The sequence below is a fragment of the Blennius ocellaris genome (assembly GCF_963422515.1).
Source record: "Blennius ocellaris genome assembly, chromosome: 20".
Classification (NCBI taxonomy): domain Eukaryota; kingdom Metazoa; phylum Chordata; class Actinopteri; order Blenniiformes; family Blenniidae; genus Blennius; species Blennius ocellaris.
The window spans coordinates 1,752,718-1,771,666 of record NC_137669.1 but is presented as its reverse complement, the minus strand read 5'-3'; the positions used below and the strand labels follow the sequence as shown (position 1 = coordinate 1,771,666).

The 18,949-nt window shown below is 44.4% G+C and overlaps 1 protein-coding gene across 1 annotated transcript in view; it reads right to left on the bottom strand.

Annotated features, from left to right (window-relative positions):
* Positions 1 to 5,624: 5,624 nt before the first annotated feature.
* Positions 5,625 to 18,949, bottom strand: part of col14a1b (collagen, type XIV, alpha 1b) — a 106,696-nt gene continuing 93,371 nt past the window's right edge. Inside the window, exons 43-48 of the mRNA XM_080515985.1 lie at positions 15,323 to 15,358; positions 15,049 to 15,115; positions 14,668 to 14,856; positions 13,553 to 13,630; positions 11,301 to 11,456; positions 5,625 to 9,308 (exon numbers count right to left, since the gene is read on the bottom strand). Coding sequence (XP_080372111.1) covers positions 9,076 to 9,308; positions 11,301 to 11,456; positions 13,553 to 13,630; positions 14,668 to 14,856; positions 15,049 to 15,115; positions 15,323 to 15,358 — 759 coding nt within the window. The 3' untranslated portion in view covers positions 5,625 to 9,075. The remainder of the gene's footprint in view (positions 9,309 to 11,300; positions 11,457 to 13,552; positions 13,631 to 14,667; positions 14,857 to 15,048; positions 15,116 to 15,322; positions 15,359 to 18,949) is intronic.

The following is an 18,949-nucleotide window of genomic DNA, read 5'->3' as shown; positions in this document are numbered from 1 at the left end:
TGACCTATGTGAAGCTCGCCCCTCATCCCTCACAAAAATCTGTGAAAATAGTCTCAATGGTTTGTGCTGCGTTTGTGCCGAAATAATTATTGTTTGTGCTGCTTTCATTTTTAAGATATTAAACGATTTTTAAAAGGTTCACACAGCACCCGTCCACCTCCAAACTGAACAAAAATAGTATTAACCATTAAATTATAACACACTTAAGGAAAATACTGTACTGTTTTTTTTATTCATTTAATTTGTGGATTGTTTGAGTTGAATTGCAAGGAAACGAGTTACACTACTTGAGATTTAAGCAGTTTCAGCAGTTTGTTTTCAGTGGACCCACTGATCATCCCAGCTGGCAGTACTGTGGCAGCAGACCTCTGCACTTCCTCTGCAAGCATCACTGAAACGTGCTAGCAGTAAGTCTTGGTTGTCGGCGCTGTACCCATGCAGGACATCTGGACGGCTCCCTGGTCTAGTTCCAGTCTCTATTTCATAAGACATTTCCAGTGACACTTGCAGACACTGAAGACACAGAACCTGACTGACTGTGGGCACAAAACACATGTTGGAAAGACTGTGCAGCATCAACGGAAGGCAGGGAAGTCTGGAGCCAGGTGTTGCAGCATGATACCAGGACTTGTCAGGTGGACACTGGAAGGAGATCGCTGATCCCCGTGGCACAGGCCCACATTTGGATGGGACCAACTCCAAAGTTGAGAGGCCATCTAAAACAAGAGCTATGAGTGGTTGGGACTCCAGCTGGCGTTGTTTCTCTCCTGATGCCAAGATGTCGGGATAAGGGAGTGTCCTACAAATACATGAGTGACATAATCATGGTACGTTATGACAAAGGAAACATTACAAGCATAAAAACATTACCAACCAATAAATTATGCCCGTGTTAGCTCTGTACAGCGTGGACTGCACACATGTTTTCCCCACAGTTTTGGGCTTTCACACCACCACCTCACTGGCAGGTTCAGGATGGATCCCCTTACAAGAAATAAACAAAAAAAATATGTCAAATAAACAATTACCGTATTTTCCGCACTCTGGAGCGCGCCTGAACACATCAGGTGTCTGCCTCTGTGTGTCTCACCTCGTGTTTCCAATTAACCAATGGCTTTCTCCTTCTGTGTGCTCCCTTCTTTGTGTTCCACCTGTGTGCTTCCCTTACTTGTATATTGAAACCCTCTTCCTCAGTTGTCTTTGTTGGTTCGTCTCGTCAACATGTCTTGCCTCTTGTCGCGTCGTTCCTGGGTTCCTGGCATTTTTGTCCATGTTTCCTGGATTTTTGTTGCAATAAACCTGGTTTTTATGGAACTTCTTGAGTCTGCGTTTGGGTTCATACACACTCCCCCTGCATTCGCTGATAGAACGGGCCGACCATCATGGACCCAGGGGACTCACCAGATCCACCATCTACCAGTACCTCAAAGATCCCCATGACTTTCTCCTGTCCGGCCTGTGGTGGGTTTCCAGCCAGGCCTGTATTCGCCTGCGGCCAGTTTCCAGCCCGGCCGCCGGCTTCCCCAGTGACCTGTTCCCAGCCCGGCCTATTCTCCCATAACCCGTTTCCAGTGACCTGATCCCATTTGGCCTTTTCTCCCATGATCCGATTCCAGTGACCTGTTCCTGTCTGGCTTGGTTCCTCAGTTTCCCATGTCCCTCCCCCTGTCAGTTATCCTGTGGTCGCCGGACCTTCCGACTTTCCCCCCTGGCTCCCAGAGCCTTCCGAGTTCCCCATGGCCACTGTGCCTACCAAGTCCCCCTCCACCGACTCACCCACATTTTTGGGCCGTCAGGTTTCCGCCCTTAAAGGGGGGGTACTGTCAGGTCTCTATGTCTGCCTCTGTTTGTTTCACCTCACGTTGCCTTCTTTTCCCCACAGTTTTGGGCTTTCACACCACCACCTGACTGGCAGGTTCAGGATGGATCCCCTTACAAGAAATTAACAAAAATATGTCAAATAAACAAATACCGTATTTTCCGCACTCTCGAGCGCGCCTGAATATATCAGGTGTCTACCTCTGTGTGTCTCACCTCGTGTTTCCAATTAACCAATGGCTTTCTCCTTCTGTGTGCTTCCCTTACTTGTATATTGAAACCCTCTCCCTCAGTTGTCTTTGTTGGTTCATCTCGTCAACATGTCTTGCCTCTTGTCGCGTCGTTCCTGGGTTTCCTGGATTTTTGTTGCAATAAACCTGGTTTTTATGGAACTTCTTGAGTCTGCGTTTAGGTCCTTCCACACTCCACCTGCATTCCCTGACAGAACATAAGCCGCACCCGCAAAATTCTAAAAGAAAAAAAATACATGTATAAGCCGCACTTGACTACAAGCCGCAGGTGTCCACGTTGTAACAGGGCAGGAATTTCACTGCAGAAACATGGGGATTGCTCATATTTTCATAAATTCCCACAAATTTGTCTTTCATAGTGCTGGAAATTCCTGCAGACAGTGCAGTGTTGTGCACCTCCTGTGCCTGCTGCGAAGCCCGCAGACAGAGAGACACAAAGAGACACAGAGAGACAGATAAATAATCACCAAATGTTTTAGCTCTATTGATGAAGTATTTCATTGGTTATTTGCTGATTGTGATTCTGAGGAGGAAGATTTCTCAGCCATGGATGCAACAGTTTGACTTTACACAATGCACCTCAAAGCAACATTCATGGCAGTCAGATGCTGGAGCTCCGGACCATGGGAAGCAGCACGAGACGAGCTCTCAAAGAGCAGAAACATCACTTTTAAGGCAAGTACTGGAGAAGCAGAGGTGCTAAAATCAGCATGTGGAAGTAGAATCTGGCAGCATGAAGCCTGTTTACCTGTTAAAATCCATAAATTAGCCGCATGATTGTATAAGTTGCAGAGTTCAAAGCGTTGGAAAAAACTCGCGGCTTATAGTCCGGAAAATACGGTAGATAAATCAAGGGACAGGTGACCAATTTGGTAGGACATGGAGGGATAGATTTGTGAGAGTTAAGATTTTTACTTAAATTGCTATGATTGAGATTGTCATATACCAGGGGTCGGCAACCTGCGGCTCCGGAGCCGCATGCGGCTCTTTGGTCCCTCCACTGCGGCTCCTGGAGCCTCGGTCCCACTGCAGTTCATCCCAGAGCGGGACGTAAGGAGGCAAAGCCACCCAGAGCACAGTCCCGCTACAAAGAGTGGTAAAATGTAGGCGGGTCGTGAACGACGCAGCGATGTAACGTCATTACGCAACAATAATGGCATGAAGAACGTAGAATAGCGGCTGCAGGTCATGACAGCGGCTCAACTGGTGTCTGAAGCTGGGAGCTTCCTGTACCTTTCACAGGAAAACTGCTGCGCTGTGGAGCGCCGACAGTTGCAGGAGGTTCATTGCAGACTTGTTGAGAGTGACGGCAAATTCTAGTGAATTACACAACAACCACACGACATTGAAAGCCACACCACTCACACTCATGGTTCTAGAAATCCCAGATCTCCACATTTATCTTCAATTTTAATAATGTGTAGCAATAAAGGAGCTGAGAGCTGCAATGCATTATGGGAGTTTTTGTTTGTTGTGTTTTAAATGTAATTATTGAGGGTTATGTTAGGTTTGTAGTGTTGCTAATAATTGTGTTGTGTTGTGTTTTTGTTGCTTAGTTCATGTAGTTAAGTTTATTAGTTGTAAGTTGTCAACCAGCAGTGAAGAAGGTTTTGTGTGTAGTGTCCTCCTGGCATGGTCTTCCTGTGGGACTGTCAAAATAAAATGTGTGTGGCTCTCTGGGTTCAGTGGAAAACGGGACCAAATGGCTGTTTGAGCATTAAAGGTTGCCGACCCCTGATCTAAACCAACAACTTGCTTACTAGACCCAATACCCACTAAACTGTTTAAAGATATTTTCCCTGTGATTTGTACATCAATCTGAGATCAGATCAACTTATCTCTAATAACAGCTTATGTACCAACAAGCCTTTAAGGTTGCTGTTGTTACATCTCTTCTTAAAAAACACACCCTTGACCAAGGTTAGCAAAATGCTGCAGCGAGAGCCCTGAGAAGGACCAGCATAAGAGATCACGTCACTCCAATACTAACCTCGCTTCATTGGCTCCCTGTTAAATCAAGAATAGAATTGAAAATCCTTCTTCTAACCTATAAAGCTCTAGGCAAGACTCAAAACTTTTCTATTTACTGAAGTTTACAGTTAGGGCTCCTTCAAAACACCCCCTCCCCGCATCTCTCTGTCTCTCGCTCTGCTTCTCTCTCTGCCTCCCTCTTTCTCTCTCTACCTCTCTTTACCCGGACCAGGGTCTCTTTCTTGCCGATTACCCGAATCAAGGTTTGTATCTCCCCACCCGATCTGTCTCTCTGACCACTCTGTCCTCTCCAGTCCTCTATCCTTTCACCCCAACCGGTCAGCAGAATTCCGCCACCTCTGAGTCTGGTTTCTGCAAAAGTTTCTTCCTGTTTGAGGGAGTTTTTCCTTTCCACAGTCGCAAATAAACCTGCTTGCTTATGTGGATCCGAAGGCTTTTTCTCTTCCATCCATCCATCCATTTTCTACCGCTTATCCGGGGCCGGGTCGCGGAGGCAGCAGTCTGAGCAGAGTTGCCCAGACTTCCCTCACCCCAGACACTTCCTCTAGATCTTCTGGTGGCACCCCAAGGCGTTCCCAGGCCATAGAGAGACATAGTCCCTCCGGCGTGTCCTGGGTCTGCCCCGAGGCCTCCTACCGGGTTTTTCTCTCTTCTCTGTTAAAAGCACCTAGGAATGACTGTGTTGTATTTAGTGCTATATAAATGAAGTTGAATTGTATTGAAATTGAATAGAACAGAGATCAGAACAGGACTATAACAGAGACCAGAACAGGACCACAACAGGACTAGAACAGGACCAGAACAAAGCCAGAACAGGACCAGAACAGAGACCAAACAGGACCAGAACAGGCCTGGAACAGAGACCAGAACAGAGATTAGAACAGAGACGAGAACCGGAACAGAACAGCACCAGACAAGAGATGTAGGGATTTCTTACCTCATATGGATCACTATTTATGTTGTGGTTGGCTATCGATAATGATGAATAATTATCAAAGATAGTTATTAATTATGTTATTGAAATTTAATCTGATTTGTATCAGAACCTCGGAGCACCACTTGTCGTAACAGGAAATGATAGTCAATTCAGTTCTATCAGTCTCATAAGATATACTAAACAGTTCATCAGGAACACATTCCTGGGTCAGAAGTCATGTCATGACTGTATCATGACAAATGAAAATTGTCTTTCCCTAGAAATGAATAAACTTTCTGTGGTCTTGTGAGATCCCAACAGAGACCAGAACAGAACCAGAACAGAGACTCGAACACAGACTAGAACGGAGATTAGAACATATACCAGAACAGAGACAAGAACAGAGAAAAGAAAATATATTAGAACAGAGACCAGAACAGGACCAGAAGTTCTGTGATCTAAATAATGACGTTTCATCATGTTAATGTTCAAGTATCAGCAAGCAGTAGGCGGTTACTCGCCGTATTTGTCCTTTAAAAAGCGTTGGTACATCAATACTCAATTTCCTCTGAAAAGCGTTAAAACTTCACACAGAGAGGGAGGAACGTCATGTGGTGACAGGAAGACACAGAGCCATCCAGGTCATCCGACTTCAGTTTATTTTGAGAAAAAGAGTTCCAAGTAAAAAATAAATTATTTCCTGGATTTGTTCAAAGATGGAGCTGCTCTCCTCATTCAGGCTGCACAGTAAGCGTGTCCTCTGGGATTATCTAGCAGTTAATCTTAATCCAACAACACATGAATTGACTCACGCTGATGTTACACAGTTAAAAGTTTCCAAACATCCGACACCTCGACACAAGATCAACTCCAAGACAAGCATCAGGAGAATGAGTGTTAGCAGCATTAAGCCTTGGGAGCATTGAGCTGTAGGAGCATTGAGCATTAGGAGCATCGAGCTTCAGGAGCATCAAGAAAAGCGTTAGGAGCCTCAGGACGAGCATTCGGCGCATCAAGTCTTATGAGCTTCAAACTTTAGCAGCACTGAGTGTTAATAGCATCAAGTTTGAGCATTAGGAGCAACCAGTGTTAGGAGCATTGAGCGTTAAGAGCCTCAAGTTTGAGCATTAGGCGCATCGAGTGTTGGGATCATCAAGTGTTAAGAGCATTAAGTGTTAAGAGCATGAAGTTTGAACATTAGGAGCAATGAGCATTAAGAGCATCAGGAACAAGCATGAGAAGCATAGGGAAGAGCATTAGTCACATCGGGAATGAGCTGTAGGAGCATCGAGTGTTACAAGCATCGAGTGTGAGGAGCACTGAGAACAAGATGTAGGAGCATTGAGCGTTAAGAGCATCGGTAAGACGTTTGGAGCAATGGAAACAAGAACTAGGTGCATCGAGCATTGGAAAGGAGCATTATATGCATCGAGCTTTAAGAACATCGGGCTTAAGGAGCATTGAGCATTAGGAGCATCAGAAACAAGATGCCAGAGTCAACAATACAAGAGGAAAAAAACAAAATGCAAATGCTGCAAAATACAACATTTTTACTCAAAAACCTTTCAAAAAAATCAGAAAGTAAAGCTGACCTTTATTTAAAAGTCAGGCTAATGCTAATATTAGCTGCTAGTGTAAGCTATGTTAGTATAAAGTATAGTATAGTTGGCTTTGGCATAAGCATTAAGTGAATCTTTTGCCACATTGATGCTAAAAATAACTGGAGCATTAGCCTGAGCAACATCCACCAGCTCTATTAAGGTTGCTAATGCTAATCACAGTGACTGTGCACAGACTGGGCTGGGTAGTAACGAATTACATGTTACGTAATTAGGATACAAAACATTTTTACATAAACAAATGCATAATCTCATTACAGGTATATTGGATAAAACCTGGGATTACTGTGTGGGATTACATTAGAAAATCAGATGGAATAAACTGGAAATGCAGCTTTTTTTAGGGATCAATTGGGGCGACACTTGCCATAACCTTTTTTTTTTCTTCTTCTTAGTCTGCTCGTTGACTGAGTAGCGGGTTGTTCACTGAGTGAACCAATCAATCAGTGATTCATGATTCACATTCAGTCAATTAAAAAAAAAAAACAACGATATATATATACAGAGAGAGAGAGAGAGAGGGAGAGAGAGGGGGGAAGAAAGAGAGAGTGTGTGTTTTGGAAAAGACGGGCACATTTTCTTGAATAGAAATTAAATGCTTTATTTGTATTATGGCTTTGACTCAGTGTTCGACACCTGATTGTTACTGAGTTTTGATAGTTCAAAACTTGTCAAGTGCAATTTGTGTTTAAGATGTGTCAATACACTGAGCAGACCACACATTCTATTCTTTCTTGTCTTTATTTTTTATGTTTGCTGGTGAAGTAATCCAAAAGTAACTAAAAGTACTCTGGTACTTTACTTTTTTATTTTAGTACTTAGAGTAAGTTACTGATTACATTTTTTGACAAGTAACTTGTAATTGTAACGGATTACAGTTTTCAAGTAACTTTCCCAACCATACGCACAGACTAATGCTAATGCTCAGTGGCAGTTGCTCCATGTTGCTATCAGAGTTAATTCTGATTAACAAGGCACTAAACTGAGACGCTTTCGAAGCAAACAAGCTCATGACCAATGCAGATTACCAAATTAGCTTACAGAGCACAGTTAGCCTTAGCATGTGAAGCTTGTCTCCAGCTTTCGCTCATCCTAATGCTAACAAACACCTAAGCATGAGACAGCACGACAGCCACCACTGGTAATGCACCAAAGCAAACAGGATGCAAGCTAATGCGACTTGTCTTTTATGGTGCAGTTCAGAGGACTGAGTTAGTTCAGTCACCAAGAGTTTAATGTAACTAAGAGTGCTTTAGATAATGCTAACGCTGAAGCTAACAAACCTGTTTCCACAACAATAATGAGGTCAACAACAGTAATTCAGTTACTTATTTACTGGAACTAATAACCGAGTTACTAACTTACTGTAAAGGCCTTAATCAGCTAGTTTCTTCCCAAATACTTCAGTTACAAAACTAGCCAGCCAAAAGATGTGTCCTGTAATACCGCCTGTGGACCTTTAAATAACAGATGCACTGGAAAGGAAATAAAGTGTCTTTTATACTGTAAACTCTTAAGTTCCCCTTTTTATGGTCCATAATTATTCTAAACCAGCATTATCAGCAGCTAAAACTGCAACAATAGCTGCACATTAAAAAAAAAAGGTAAAATATGTCTATGTAAGGTTATAAAAAGTGATACATCACAATGTGCTAAATAAAGAACATAAACATGCTACACTTTACATAAATAATGGTGAGCAAGCTGAAACTGCAGAGATCAGATGACTTCAAAGGGAAAATAAGAAAAAAAAGCTTCCTCCACTTTGTGATGTTAGCATTAACAAAACCACCACGGGGCGTTTTGGGACGCCTGGAGAGATCAGCGTTAGCAGTTTAGCTCTGCTGGACTCCTCGTATGTTGCTGCAACCATAAATAACGTTCTGCTTCAAAAAACTCAACTGATAATTAGGAATGTAACTAAGCTTTAGCATGTGTTTCAAGTAGTCATAGCTGCACATCATTTTGTACTAATGTGCTTTAATTTTAATTTCATATAACAAAATGTATTTGATGGAGATTGTTCAGCTGGTTGATCAGTTGTATGTCCATTGAGGAGATATTGAGGCAGAGATGACTCCAGACTTGCCTTCTGGCCTGATGAAGGAGATCTGCTGGTGTTCACATATTTTGAATCATATTACAAAGCAGACGTCTCTAAAACCATCACACTGAAGATTGAACCTCCAACTTGTCCAGCTGAACATGAAAACATCAATGTTTCTTCACAGAATATCAACATTAAATCTGGAGAAACCAACATGTGCTTCTGTAAAAAAAAAAAAAAAGATTCTGCAAATAAGGATTTTTGTTTTTGGGGCTGTGTGGTGGTTCGGTTAGCACTGAGTGATGATCACCCCCCCCCCCCAAAGCAAAGAAATCCTCTACATCAGGCACTGTTGATGAGTCCGGGTTATTGGAACCAGGGATCAATCAATTAATTCATCGATTGGGTGAATCTCCGTCCTCCATTTGGCTCTCAGTGAGTTTTGGCTTCTCCCTCTAGCCTCCGGTTGGAGGCATCCTGCCCTTCACCCCCGGCGGTAGCGCTCCGGGAGCTGCGGTGGAGGCTGGCGGACCTGAGCTCATCATCCAGAGCCGGGTCGTCAGGGGAAACGGGACGCGGCGCTGGGTAGTTGGGCTGGTAGAAGCGGTACGGGTCCTCCTCTTCCGCCTCACCATAGTTCTGGAACACGTTGGGTGGCAGTTGGACTGCGGGGACACGGTGGTCATCAGTGACACCATCGCCTCTGACCAATCAGGAACAAGACTAGCCAACTAGCACGATGGCGGTCACAGCCAAAACTTAGACCAGCGCTGCCTGCCACCGCACAAGCAAAGCTGTCAGTCGATCATGATCGAGTTAGCATGCCACGTCGGAGCAAGAGACACAAGCACACAGTAAGGGAGAGTTGCCAAGGGTTACATGTCAGGGTTACCACGGTTACACCACACAACACTGAAAGCGGCTAGTCAGAACAAGGTTCATGAAGGGTTTACCAGCAGGCGTCAGAATCCGAAGTCAGTGTTTTCAAGAGCTACTGTGAAGATTAAAACTTAGATGGTGAGATGTTTTCACTTTAAGAAAAAGATGAAAAGCCTCTTTGTTGAGTTTTACTGGGTTACGACAGTCTGCATTAAGGAAGAGAATGAAGATATAATGCAGAAAAGGAAGACATGCAGAGACAACAAGAAATGTCCGTTTTACCAATTGTCGACTATCTGATTACAAATCTGACATTTTGTCTCCAAAATGCAAAAACAGTTCAAACAAAATAATGAAAAAGCAGATTCATGCTCATTGAATAAGAAATTTTTTTTCTTTTGTTCATAATAGAAAATGAAGTTCTAAAAAAAAGGTTCAGATTAAATCTCCACAGATATTAGAGCTGTTCAGATGTTCTGAACAGTAAAAAACCACAAAGATGAGAGCAAGGCATGCTGCTCACACACACACACACAGCGCCCTCTGCAGGCTGCACTGCACCACTGGACAATCCCAACAATCTCCAACAACCCCACTGACAATCCCTATTTTTGTGTAGTTTATTATTTGTGGAGTTTTAGTGTTTCAATTTTGACTGTTTCACTGATTCATCCATTTATTCACTGACCTGATCCCGCTCTTCCCTCTTCTGAAAGTTTGTTGTTTCAAGTTGGATTGTTTCCTTCAGAGCAGCTCGTACTCACATGTCATCCAGAGATTCCCCCGACCCCCTGTGACCCCTGACCCTCTGTGACATCTGAGACTCCTGACCCTCTGTGACCCCTGACCCTCTATGGCCCCTGACACTCTATGACCCCTGACCCTCTGTGACATCTGAGACTCCTGACCCTCTGTGACCCCTGACCCTCTATGACCCCTGACACTCTGTGACCCCTGACCCTCTGTGACATCTGAGACCCCTGACACTCTGTGACCCCTGACCCTCTGTGACATCTGAGACTCCTGACCCTCTGTGACCCCTGACCCTCTATGACCCCTGACACTCTGTGACCCCTGACCCTCTATGACCCCTGACACTCTATGACCCCTGACCCTCTGTGACATCTGAGACTCCTGACCCTCTGTGACCCCTGACCCTCTATGACCCCTGACACTCTATGACCCCTGACACTCTATGACCCCTGACCCTCTATGACCCCTGACCCTCTATGATCCCTGACACTCTATGACCCCTGACACTCTGTGACCCCTGACACTCTGTGACCCCTGACCCTCTGTGACATCTGAGACTCTGTGACCCCTGACCCTCTGTGACCCCTGACACTCTATGACCCCTGACACTCTGTGACCCCTGACCCTCTGTGACATCTGAGACTCTGTGACCCCTGACCCTCTGTGACCTCTGACACTCTCTGACCCTTGACCCCCTGTGACGTCTAACCCAGCAGAAGATGTCTAAAGCATGAATGAAGCAGAACTGTGGATGTTGACCGAGAGACTTCCATGCTGTTGTCTCCTTTAGCTTTTCCTTCAGTAAGCTTTAAATAAACCCATTAGCAGCATGAGCATAATTAGCACTGTTAGCATAATTCGCATTGTTAGTAGCATTAGCAGGATTAGCATCGTTAGCATCAAACACTTGATGTGTTTCAGTAGTTGGTAAATAGAGCTAAAGAACCAGGATTTACGCACAAACAGATCACACTGTACTTGTCTGATCAGGAAGTATCCTGCCATTCTTCACGGACCTCACGTACCTCCAACGTTGTAGCCCACACAGGAGTTCTGGTCGCAGTAACCTGGAGGTCCTGCCGGGCCCACCGGGCCCGGTACTCCTGGCCGACCAGGAGATCCAGGGTTACCTGGACGACCTGAAGTACCCTGACTGCCTGGTCTGCCCTGTCCTGGAGCACCTGCAGGAGGAAGAGGAGGAAAAAGAGGAGACATAAACACCATGAGGAAGAGGAAGAGTCTGCTGAGATTCAATATCAACTCTCCAGAACCTTCAGAGGAGGTCAGTTTGTTCTCTGTGGTTTTAGACAAATTTCCTTCTTAAAGCTGCTTGACTCAACTTTGACCTCCAGGGTGACAGGTTTTAATGAACTGAACAAGTTGTGACGGGTTGTGATGAGCTGAACGAGTTGTGACTGGATGAACAAGTAAAAACGAATTGTGACTGGTTGTGGGCTGAATAAGTTGTGACGGGTTTTAACGAGCTGAACGAGTTGTGACAAGATGAACAAGTTAAAACGAATTGTGACAGGTTGTGACGAGTTGTGAAGAGTCATGATTTGTGACGTTTTTTTAAATTAATTAATTATATATATATGTATTTTTTTTTTTATTGATCGTTAGAATGACTTTAATTGTCAGATTTGCCAGCGAATCGCTCTCTGATATTGTGTTACTGGTTTGAACTCAACATAAAAGCATTTGTACAATTTTATCAAACTGTAACAAAGTGGAATTGTTAACAGCAACATTGCTGAATAAAACAGTACTTTTAAACGTGGTTGAACACAAGATACAATGACCTGCAGGTCTGACGCAGTCACATGTTTACAACTATATACTCTATTGGTCAGGTGGACGACTCTCCAGTTTGCTGAATCTTATTGGCTTCTTCTTGCGGCTCTCAGCGAAGGCGGATGCTTTTCTCTTCTCTCCTCTCCCTCTTGCTGCTCCCGTCCTGTACTGTCCTGTGTCTGATCTATCAAGAGAATCTCTTCAGACCCGCATCCCAATTTAACCGGAACCATGGAACTGATCAACTGGTCTCTCAATGCGATCGACCAAATTTTTACGACACGACGGTCGGGCAAAGGAGAGCCTGCATGTCCTGATGGGATGTTTGCAGCCGGATACATGCTGGATTCCTGGGGTTGCTGGGGGCAACTGTGTTTGGCCATTCTTTCCATGGAGGATGTGGAGGACCTCTACATATTGGGATTCATGATAGTAGGTATGCTGCTGATTGGGGCTGGAGGCTTTCTGATCTATCGCAAAGTTGAGAAGACGAGGGCAGCTGCATTGGGAAGGCTGCCTATCATCACTGAGGGACTGTGCCGAGCTTTGAATGCTCAGACTCAGATGATAAACGAACTCAAGAGCGTGCAGGTCACGATTCTTGAACGTTTACGTGAAATTGGATCGATCTTGGAGGATATTCGAACTCGGTTGGGAAGCTAAAATTCTTGCCACAATTGGAGCAGCATTGGAGACCAGAGACACTCAAGGTCGAAAGATAAAGCTGACGCGCCTGAATGAAAACAAAGATAATCAACATTTGGCTCCCAGCCACACAGCTGCTAAGGCTGTGTTTTGTCTTCAACTCTCCTGGATGTGTGTGTGGAATTAAGCCTCTGCCCCCCACATTTCTGCCCACTGGAATTTTACCAGCAACTTTCAACGTCTTCACTGTGCACCTCACCCAAATCCCCAGCAGAGGCCGCTGGAAGAGGGCGGCTGCGCGCCCAGAAAGGGCTGCGCGCGAAACACCCTCTCCTAGAGGCGGGCTGCAAAACTCCCCTTCACATATCCCAAGTGCTGTCTCGAGAAACATGTTGTAACCTGTCTGTGTTGATGCTAAACGTGCCTGAGGTGGGTTTTTTTTCCCCAATTACAGACTGTGCTCCTCATAGCATAGTCTTTAATCTGCCTTTTTTCCCTCCTCTCCTCACCTCATGTTGTCCTTCTTTCCCCAAAACTTCTATGCAATTTCGTTGTACCTGTACCTGTACCTGTACCTGTACCTGTACCTGTACCTGTACAATGACAAATAAATCTGATTCTGATTCTGACTAAACAAGTTGGCTGAGATAAAACAAATGTGATGGGTTGTAACGAGCTGAACGAGGTGTGACAGGTTGTAACAAACTGAATGAGTTGTGACGGGTTTTAATGAGCTGAATGAGTTGTGAGGGGCTGTGACGAGCTGAACGTTTCATGACGACGCGGTCCGGAGGGGTCCTCGGGGTATTTCTCAGTGATTCCGGTGTGTTGGACTCACCAGGGGGTCCTGTAGGTCCTCGAGGGCCTTGGACCCCGACTCCCTGAGATCCCTTCTCCCCCTTCTCTCCTAGTTGACCTGGAAGACAACAAAGCTGAAGATCACACACGACTCACTGCTCCTGGTGAAGTGGAATCACAAGACTGCTGACTGGCGGTAAAATAACAGGACATCCGAAAACATTTCAGAGACTTGAGACTTTAGGTTTCAGTTGAAGCTTCTGAAGTCTTGATAAAGTGATGAAACTGAATGTAGCAGCCGACAACAACAGCGCTCCAACTGTTCAGACTGACGTCTGCAGGAGATGCATTGTGGAGAAGTGGAAAGCTCTTCACGGTTCGATTCCAGGCTGCGTGTTCTCCATGTTCTCTCAGTGTAAGGTGACGGTATGATGATGACTGTATGACGATGAAGGGATGAAGATGACTGGATCCCCTTCATCATCCAGTCATCTTCATCCCTTCCTCATCATCCATTCATCATCATCCAGTCATCCCTTCATCATCATCCAGTCATCTTCATCCCTTCCTCATCATCCATTCATCATCATCCAGTCATCTTCATCCCTTCCTCATCATCCATTCATCATCATCCAGTCATCTTCATCCCTTCATCATCATCCAGTCATCTTCATCCCTTCCTCATCATCCATTCATCATCATCCAGTCATCTCCATCCCTTCATCATCATCCAGTCATCTTCATCCCTTCCTCATCATCCATTCATCATCATCCAGTCATCTTCATCCCTTCATCATCATCCAGTCATCTTCATCCCCTTCAACACCATCCAGTTATCTTCATCCCTTCAACATCATCCATTCATCTTCATCCCTTCATTGTCATCCAGTCATCATCATCAGTCACAACATCCATTCATCAACATCACTGCATCGTCATCCAGTCATCTTCATCCCTTCATCATCATCCAGTCATCTTCATCCCTTCATCATTTAGTCATCTTCATCACCATCCCTTCATCATCATCCAGTCATCATCAGATGGATGTTTCTCATAGGAGAGCATGTCGACACACATTCACTCTTTCATAGATGTGGGAATTAAACTGCAGTCCAGCTGCTGGTGCAGTCGGCGTGAAGGAGTGAATTCTTCCACCTCTGTCTCCCGGCTGTCCATTCTGTCCATTCTGTCCGGGGAAGCCAGGTCGACCCGGTGGACCCTGCTCTCCCTGTGGGCCCTGGCTGCCTGGGCGGCCCGGCTCCCCGGGGGGACCTGGCACCGTGCGGATGGACACGGGGGGGCCGGGCACGTGATTCAGGAGGGAGTTGTAGCGCGCCATGTGGCCTGAAACCAGAATGACCAGAACCATCAAACTCACAGCAATAGTCTGTCTGCACATGGAGTTTCATTCACACAGAAGTAAATCAGTGAAATGTGAAGTCTGACAAGTTCACTTGGAAGAGGAACATGTTTCGATATAGAAGAGAGCATGAAGTTGGAACAGACAAGGCACACCGTCTGGTTTGATTCACTCACTCTGGATCAGCTGCTCACACACCTGACGGGCGATGGCCTGGACCGACGCCGTGGACTGTAGATCTCCCTGAACACACACACACACACACACACACACACACACAGTTACTGTTACTCACTACTTGACCTGGAGGAGCGGAGCAGCTGTCCTGCTACTTATTAGCATTAGCATTAGCATTATCACTGTCGGTGCCTGTCGCTCATCACAATCATCTCCGTTCCCGTTTAAAATCCCGTCATGTCTGAAGCTTTTGCTTCACATGAAGTGACTCACCCGTTCTCCTCTCTCTCCTTTACCTCCAGGTAGACCCTGAAACACAACGAGAAACCCATCAGTCCGGTTCGGCAGCTGTCATCCCTCCTGGGACCACCAGGGGGCACTGCCGTCTCTACCAGGACCACCCAATAGATGCCAGTGGGGAAATCCAAGATGGTGGTGTTGCGGGTGCCGCCATGATTGTTTCCAGGTCGCCGCCATCTTGAAATGGTGCAAGGCGGAAGCGTGACCGGAAATGATGCACCGGAAGTGACATTCACAGAAGCGACCCAAAGTTACGTTCCGACTGAACATGCAGGAGGTACGTAGACGACATGAACACTTGGGAAGTGACGTAGCGGGACCCACTCGCCGGATATGATGTAAGAAAGAAGTGATTTGCGGAAAACCCGCACATGACCCCCGGGGGGTTTATATGGGAGAGGGGCCGGGGATGTGTGTGAGTTCTTTAATAAGTGAAACTTATTAAAGAAATTTTAAATCAAATGTATAACATAATGCAATGAATCATTTAGATGTTTGTCAATAAAGTCAAATGTTTATGTCTGTGCCACACATATAGAGAACTGAAATTGCATTTCTCTTCACATCTTCATTTAAAAAAGAATTTCACACACTAAAAATAGAAATAATTGACGTAGCATATATACAGGTTATGAATATAATAATTTAAAAGGAGTATAAAAAGTTAAATAATGTAAACACTGCATTGAAATCAACACAGTAAAGTGAACAGAAAGTTATAACAAATATAAATGATGATGATTGACTTGTTCTTTATTCAGAGGCAATCTTCTATTTTAAATGAAGTTAAACAAAAATAATGTTTTCTCTCTCTTGTTTGCAGGATTTTTTTTATCCAGACACAGAAATGCTGGAATGGATGCAGTGCAAAGTTTGCAAAGGCTGCTGCATGTTGGTTGTGCCTTAAAATCCCACAAACATCTGGAGGAGTCATCCAGCTGTGGAGGTAAGACCACCAATGAGAGCAATAGTTTGTACAATTATTCAATAGATGTGTGTAATGTGGCAGAAATGACTGAACCACTTGGCTGATATATTTATTCTGCACTGTGTTGAAGTTGTGTCTTTATATGAGGTCACTACTTTCATAAAGGGTTTAATCAACAACAGTAGTTTGATGATCACATTGTCAAAGTAAAATATCAACTGATTCTGCATCTTGTCTACAGTTGGTGATTAATATTGTTTAAATCACAGAAACAATAATTCCCAGACAGTTTTGACATTAAGTGTAACTTTTCTGCTGCGTCTTTTCATTGGTTTTCACAACGTATTTTTCTCTGCAGGATCATTGAGGCTGTTGCAGGAGGAGGAGGATCCTCAGTGTTTTCCACAGAGTAGCTCAAGGTGAGTGAAACAAACTGTGCTGTTAGTGATTCTATTCTCTTGTGCTAATATATGTTCTCTCTTCTCTCTTGTCTCTTTGTCTTCAGAGCTTCATGATGACCTCATGGACTGGAGGGTCGTTCAGACACAATGAACCTCTGGAAGATGTCGTCTGCATCACCTGCCCTCCAGCAGCACGTCATCATGAAGATGTTTCAGTGACCAGCAGGTAATAAAACATCTCTTCAATCAAGTTTGAGAGTTTTTACGTAACATAAGCTTGATTTGTTTACTTTTATTCCTCTGTATTGCAGCAGATGTTGGAGCTACTGGAAGAGATGGAGGAGGTCACAGGAACCAAGAAGAGAGACTCATCAGTTATGTTTTTGATGTTCCAGAAGTTAGACAATCAATGGAATGGAGGACATCATAGAAGTAGAGTGGTCGATATTTAGTGTCTTTTGAAACCATCTACATGTACCTTGTCAGTGTTTTTCAGATCATCATCAACATCCTGATGGGCTCAGGTCACACAAGGCTGGAGGCCCAGGTCCTCATAGCCAGTGGGAGAAAGTTCTAACTCTCTCACAGGCTAACCCACCGGACATAATGAACAAGAGTCTGAATGCATCTGGTGATGGTGTAGTAATCTGATTACTTCCAGTTTTCACCTGGTGATGGTGTAGTAATCTTATAACTTCCTGTTTTCACCTGATAGTAGAGTGTAGCTGCACTGCTGCCACTGATTACCATCTTATCTATTGGAATCTTTACCTTTACATTTGCATAATGTCTCTAAAATCTCTAAAACTAATCCATGCATTTACTTCAAGAGTATTATTGTAACACCCTATTTTCAGGGTGTCCAAATAACTGCTTAAAAAGTCTTCAGTTGATTCAAAATGCAAGAGTCCTGACAAGGACCAGCCTCAGAGATCACATCACTCAATCACTCAATACTAACCCCTCTTCATTGGCTCCCTGTTAAATGTAGAATAGAATTTAAAATCCTTATTCTAACCTATAAAGCTCTTAACAACCAGGCTCCATCATATCTTAAAGAACTGTTAGTCCCGTATCTCCCCAGAAGAACACTTGGTTGTCAGAGTGCTGGCTTACTGGAGGTTCCTAGGTTTTCTAAAAGTAGAATGGAGGCGGAGCTTTCAGGTTCCTCTTATGTGGAACCAGATCCCAGTTTCAGTTCGGGGGGGCTGAAACAGTCTCTATTTTTAAGGTTAGGATGAAGACTTCTCTATTTAATAAAGTCTACAGTGAAAGCTGCTTCAGGACACCCTGGACCATTTTGCAGTAAAGCTGCCATAGACTAAGCCTGCTGGAGGACCTGAACTGAGCTTCGTTGCTTTCTTATTCGTCACTACTCCATGTCACTAACATTTGCCTCTCTCTTCTGTAGTCTGTGCTCTCAACCTCCCGGCTGAGATGATATATTGAATTGTTAAAAACTTGGTTCCATCCTCTTCCACATTTGTAAAGTTTTCTTCATTTATGAGAATCAGATCATTTATCTAACTGAAAAGTGATTCAGCATTTTCTTAAGAAGATGCATAGAGGTTGATAAAGAAACTCAAAACCTCCTTCATTATACTTTTTGTTCAAAGCATTCATCACGAGTGATTTTTTTTTCTCGGCTGTGTTTTTATAAATTTAATATGGAATATGATGAGTGGGAGTTCTCTCCTTGCAATCCACTTGGCTCTGGACCTTATAAATACTCTCTGAGCTTTATTCCGATAATATCTACGAGGATGTACCCTCCAGTGTACTGGCGCTTCCTCGAACTGAACATGATCCATGAAACCGTGACACAATTGTTGGGATCTCACAAGACCACAGAAAGTTTGTTCATTTCTCGGGAAAGACAATTTTCATTTGTCATGAAACACAGTCATGACATATGAATTCGGACACAGGAATGTGGTTGACCATCACACCCAGTGAGGGGGGACCTTTTGCCACAGCAGATCCTCCCCCGATTTCTGCTCAAAAGACACTTCCCTCATGCACTCAGCCAGTCACCAATTTATTGAAGCTCTCAGGATTCGACACCTTCGAATCCACAAACTTTCAACAAAAAGCCTGCAAAAGAAGTCTTGCTGAGTCTTGCAGCGAGTCTTCTCCGAGTAGGTGGGTTGCTGGAGGCAGCTCACCCAGTGTTAGCATACAGCTAACACCAGAGGCCTGCAACCAGGGGCCTTCACTCCTAAACTCCTCTGCTGACCCGACCACGAGGGTCAGACCTTCCTGAGTCTGCTC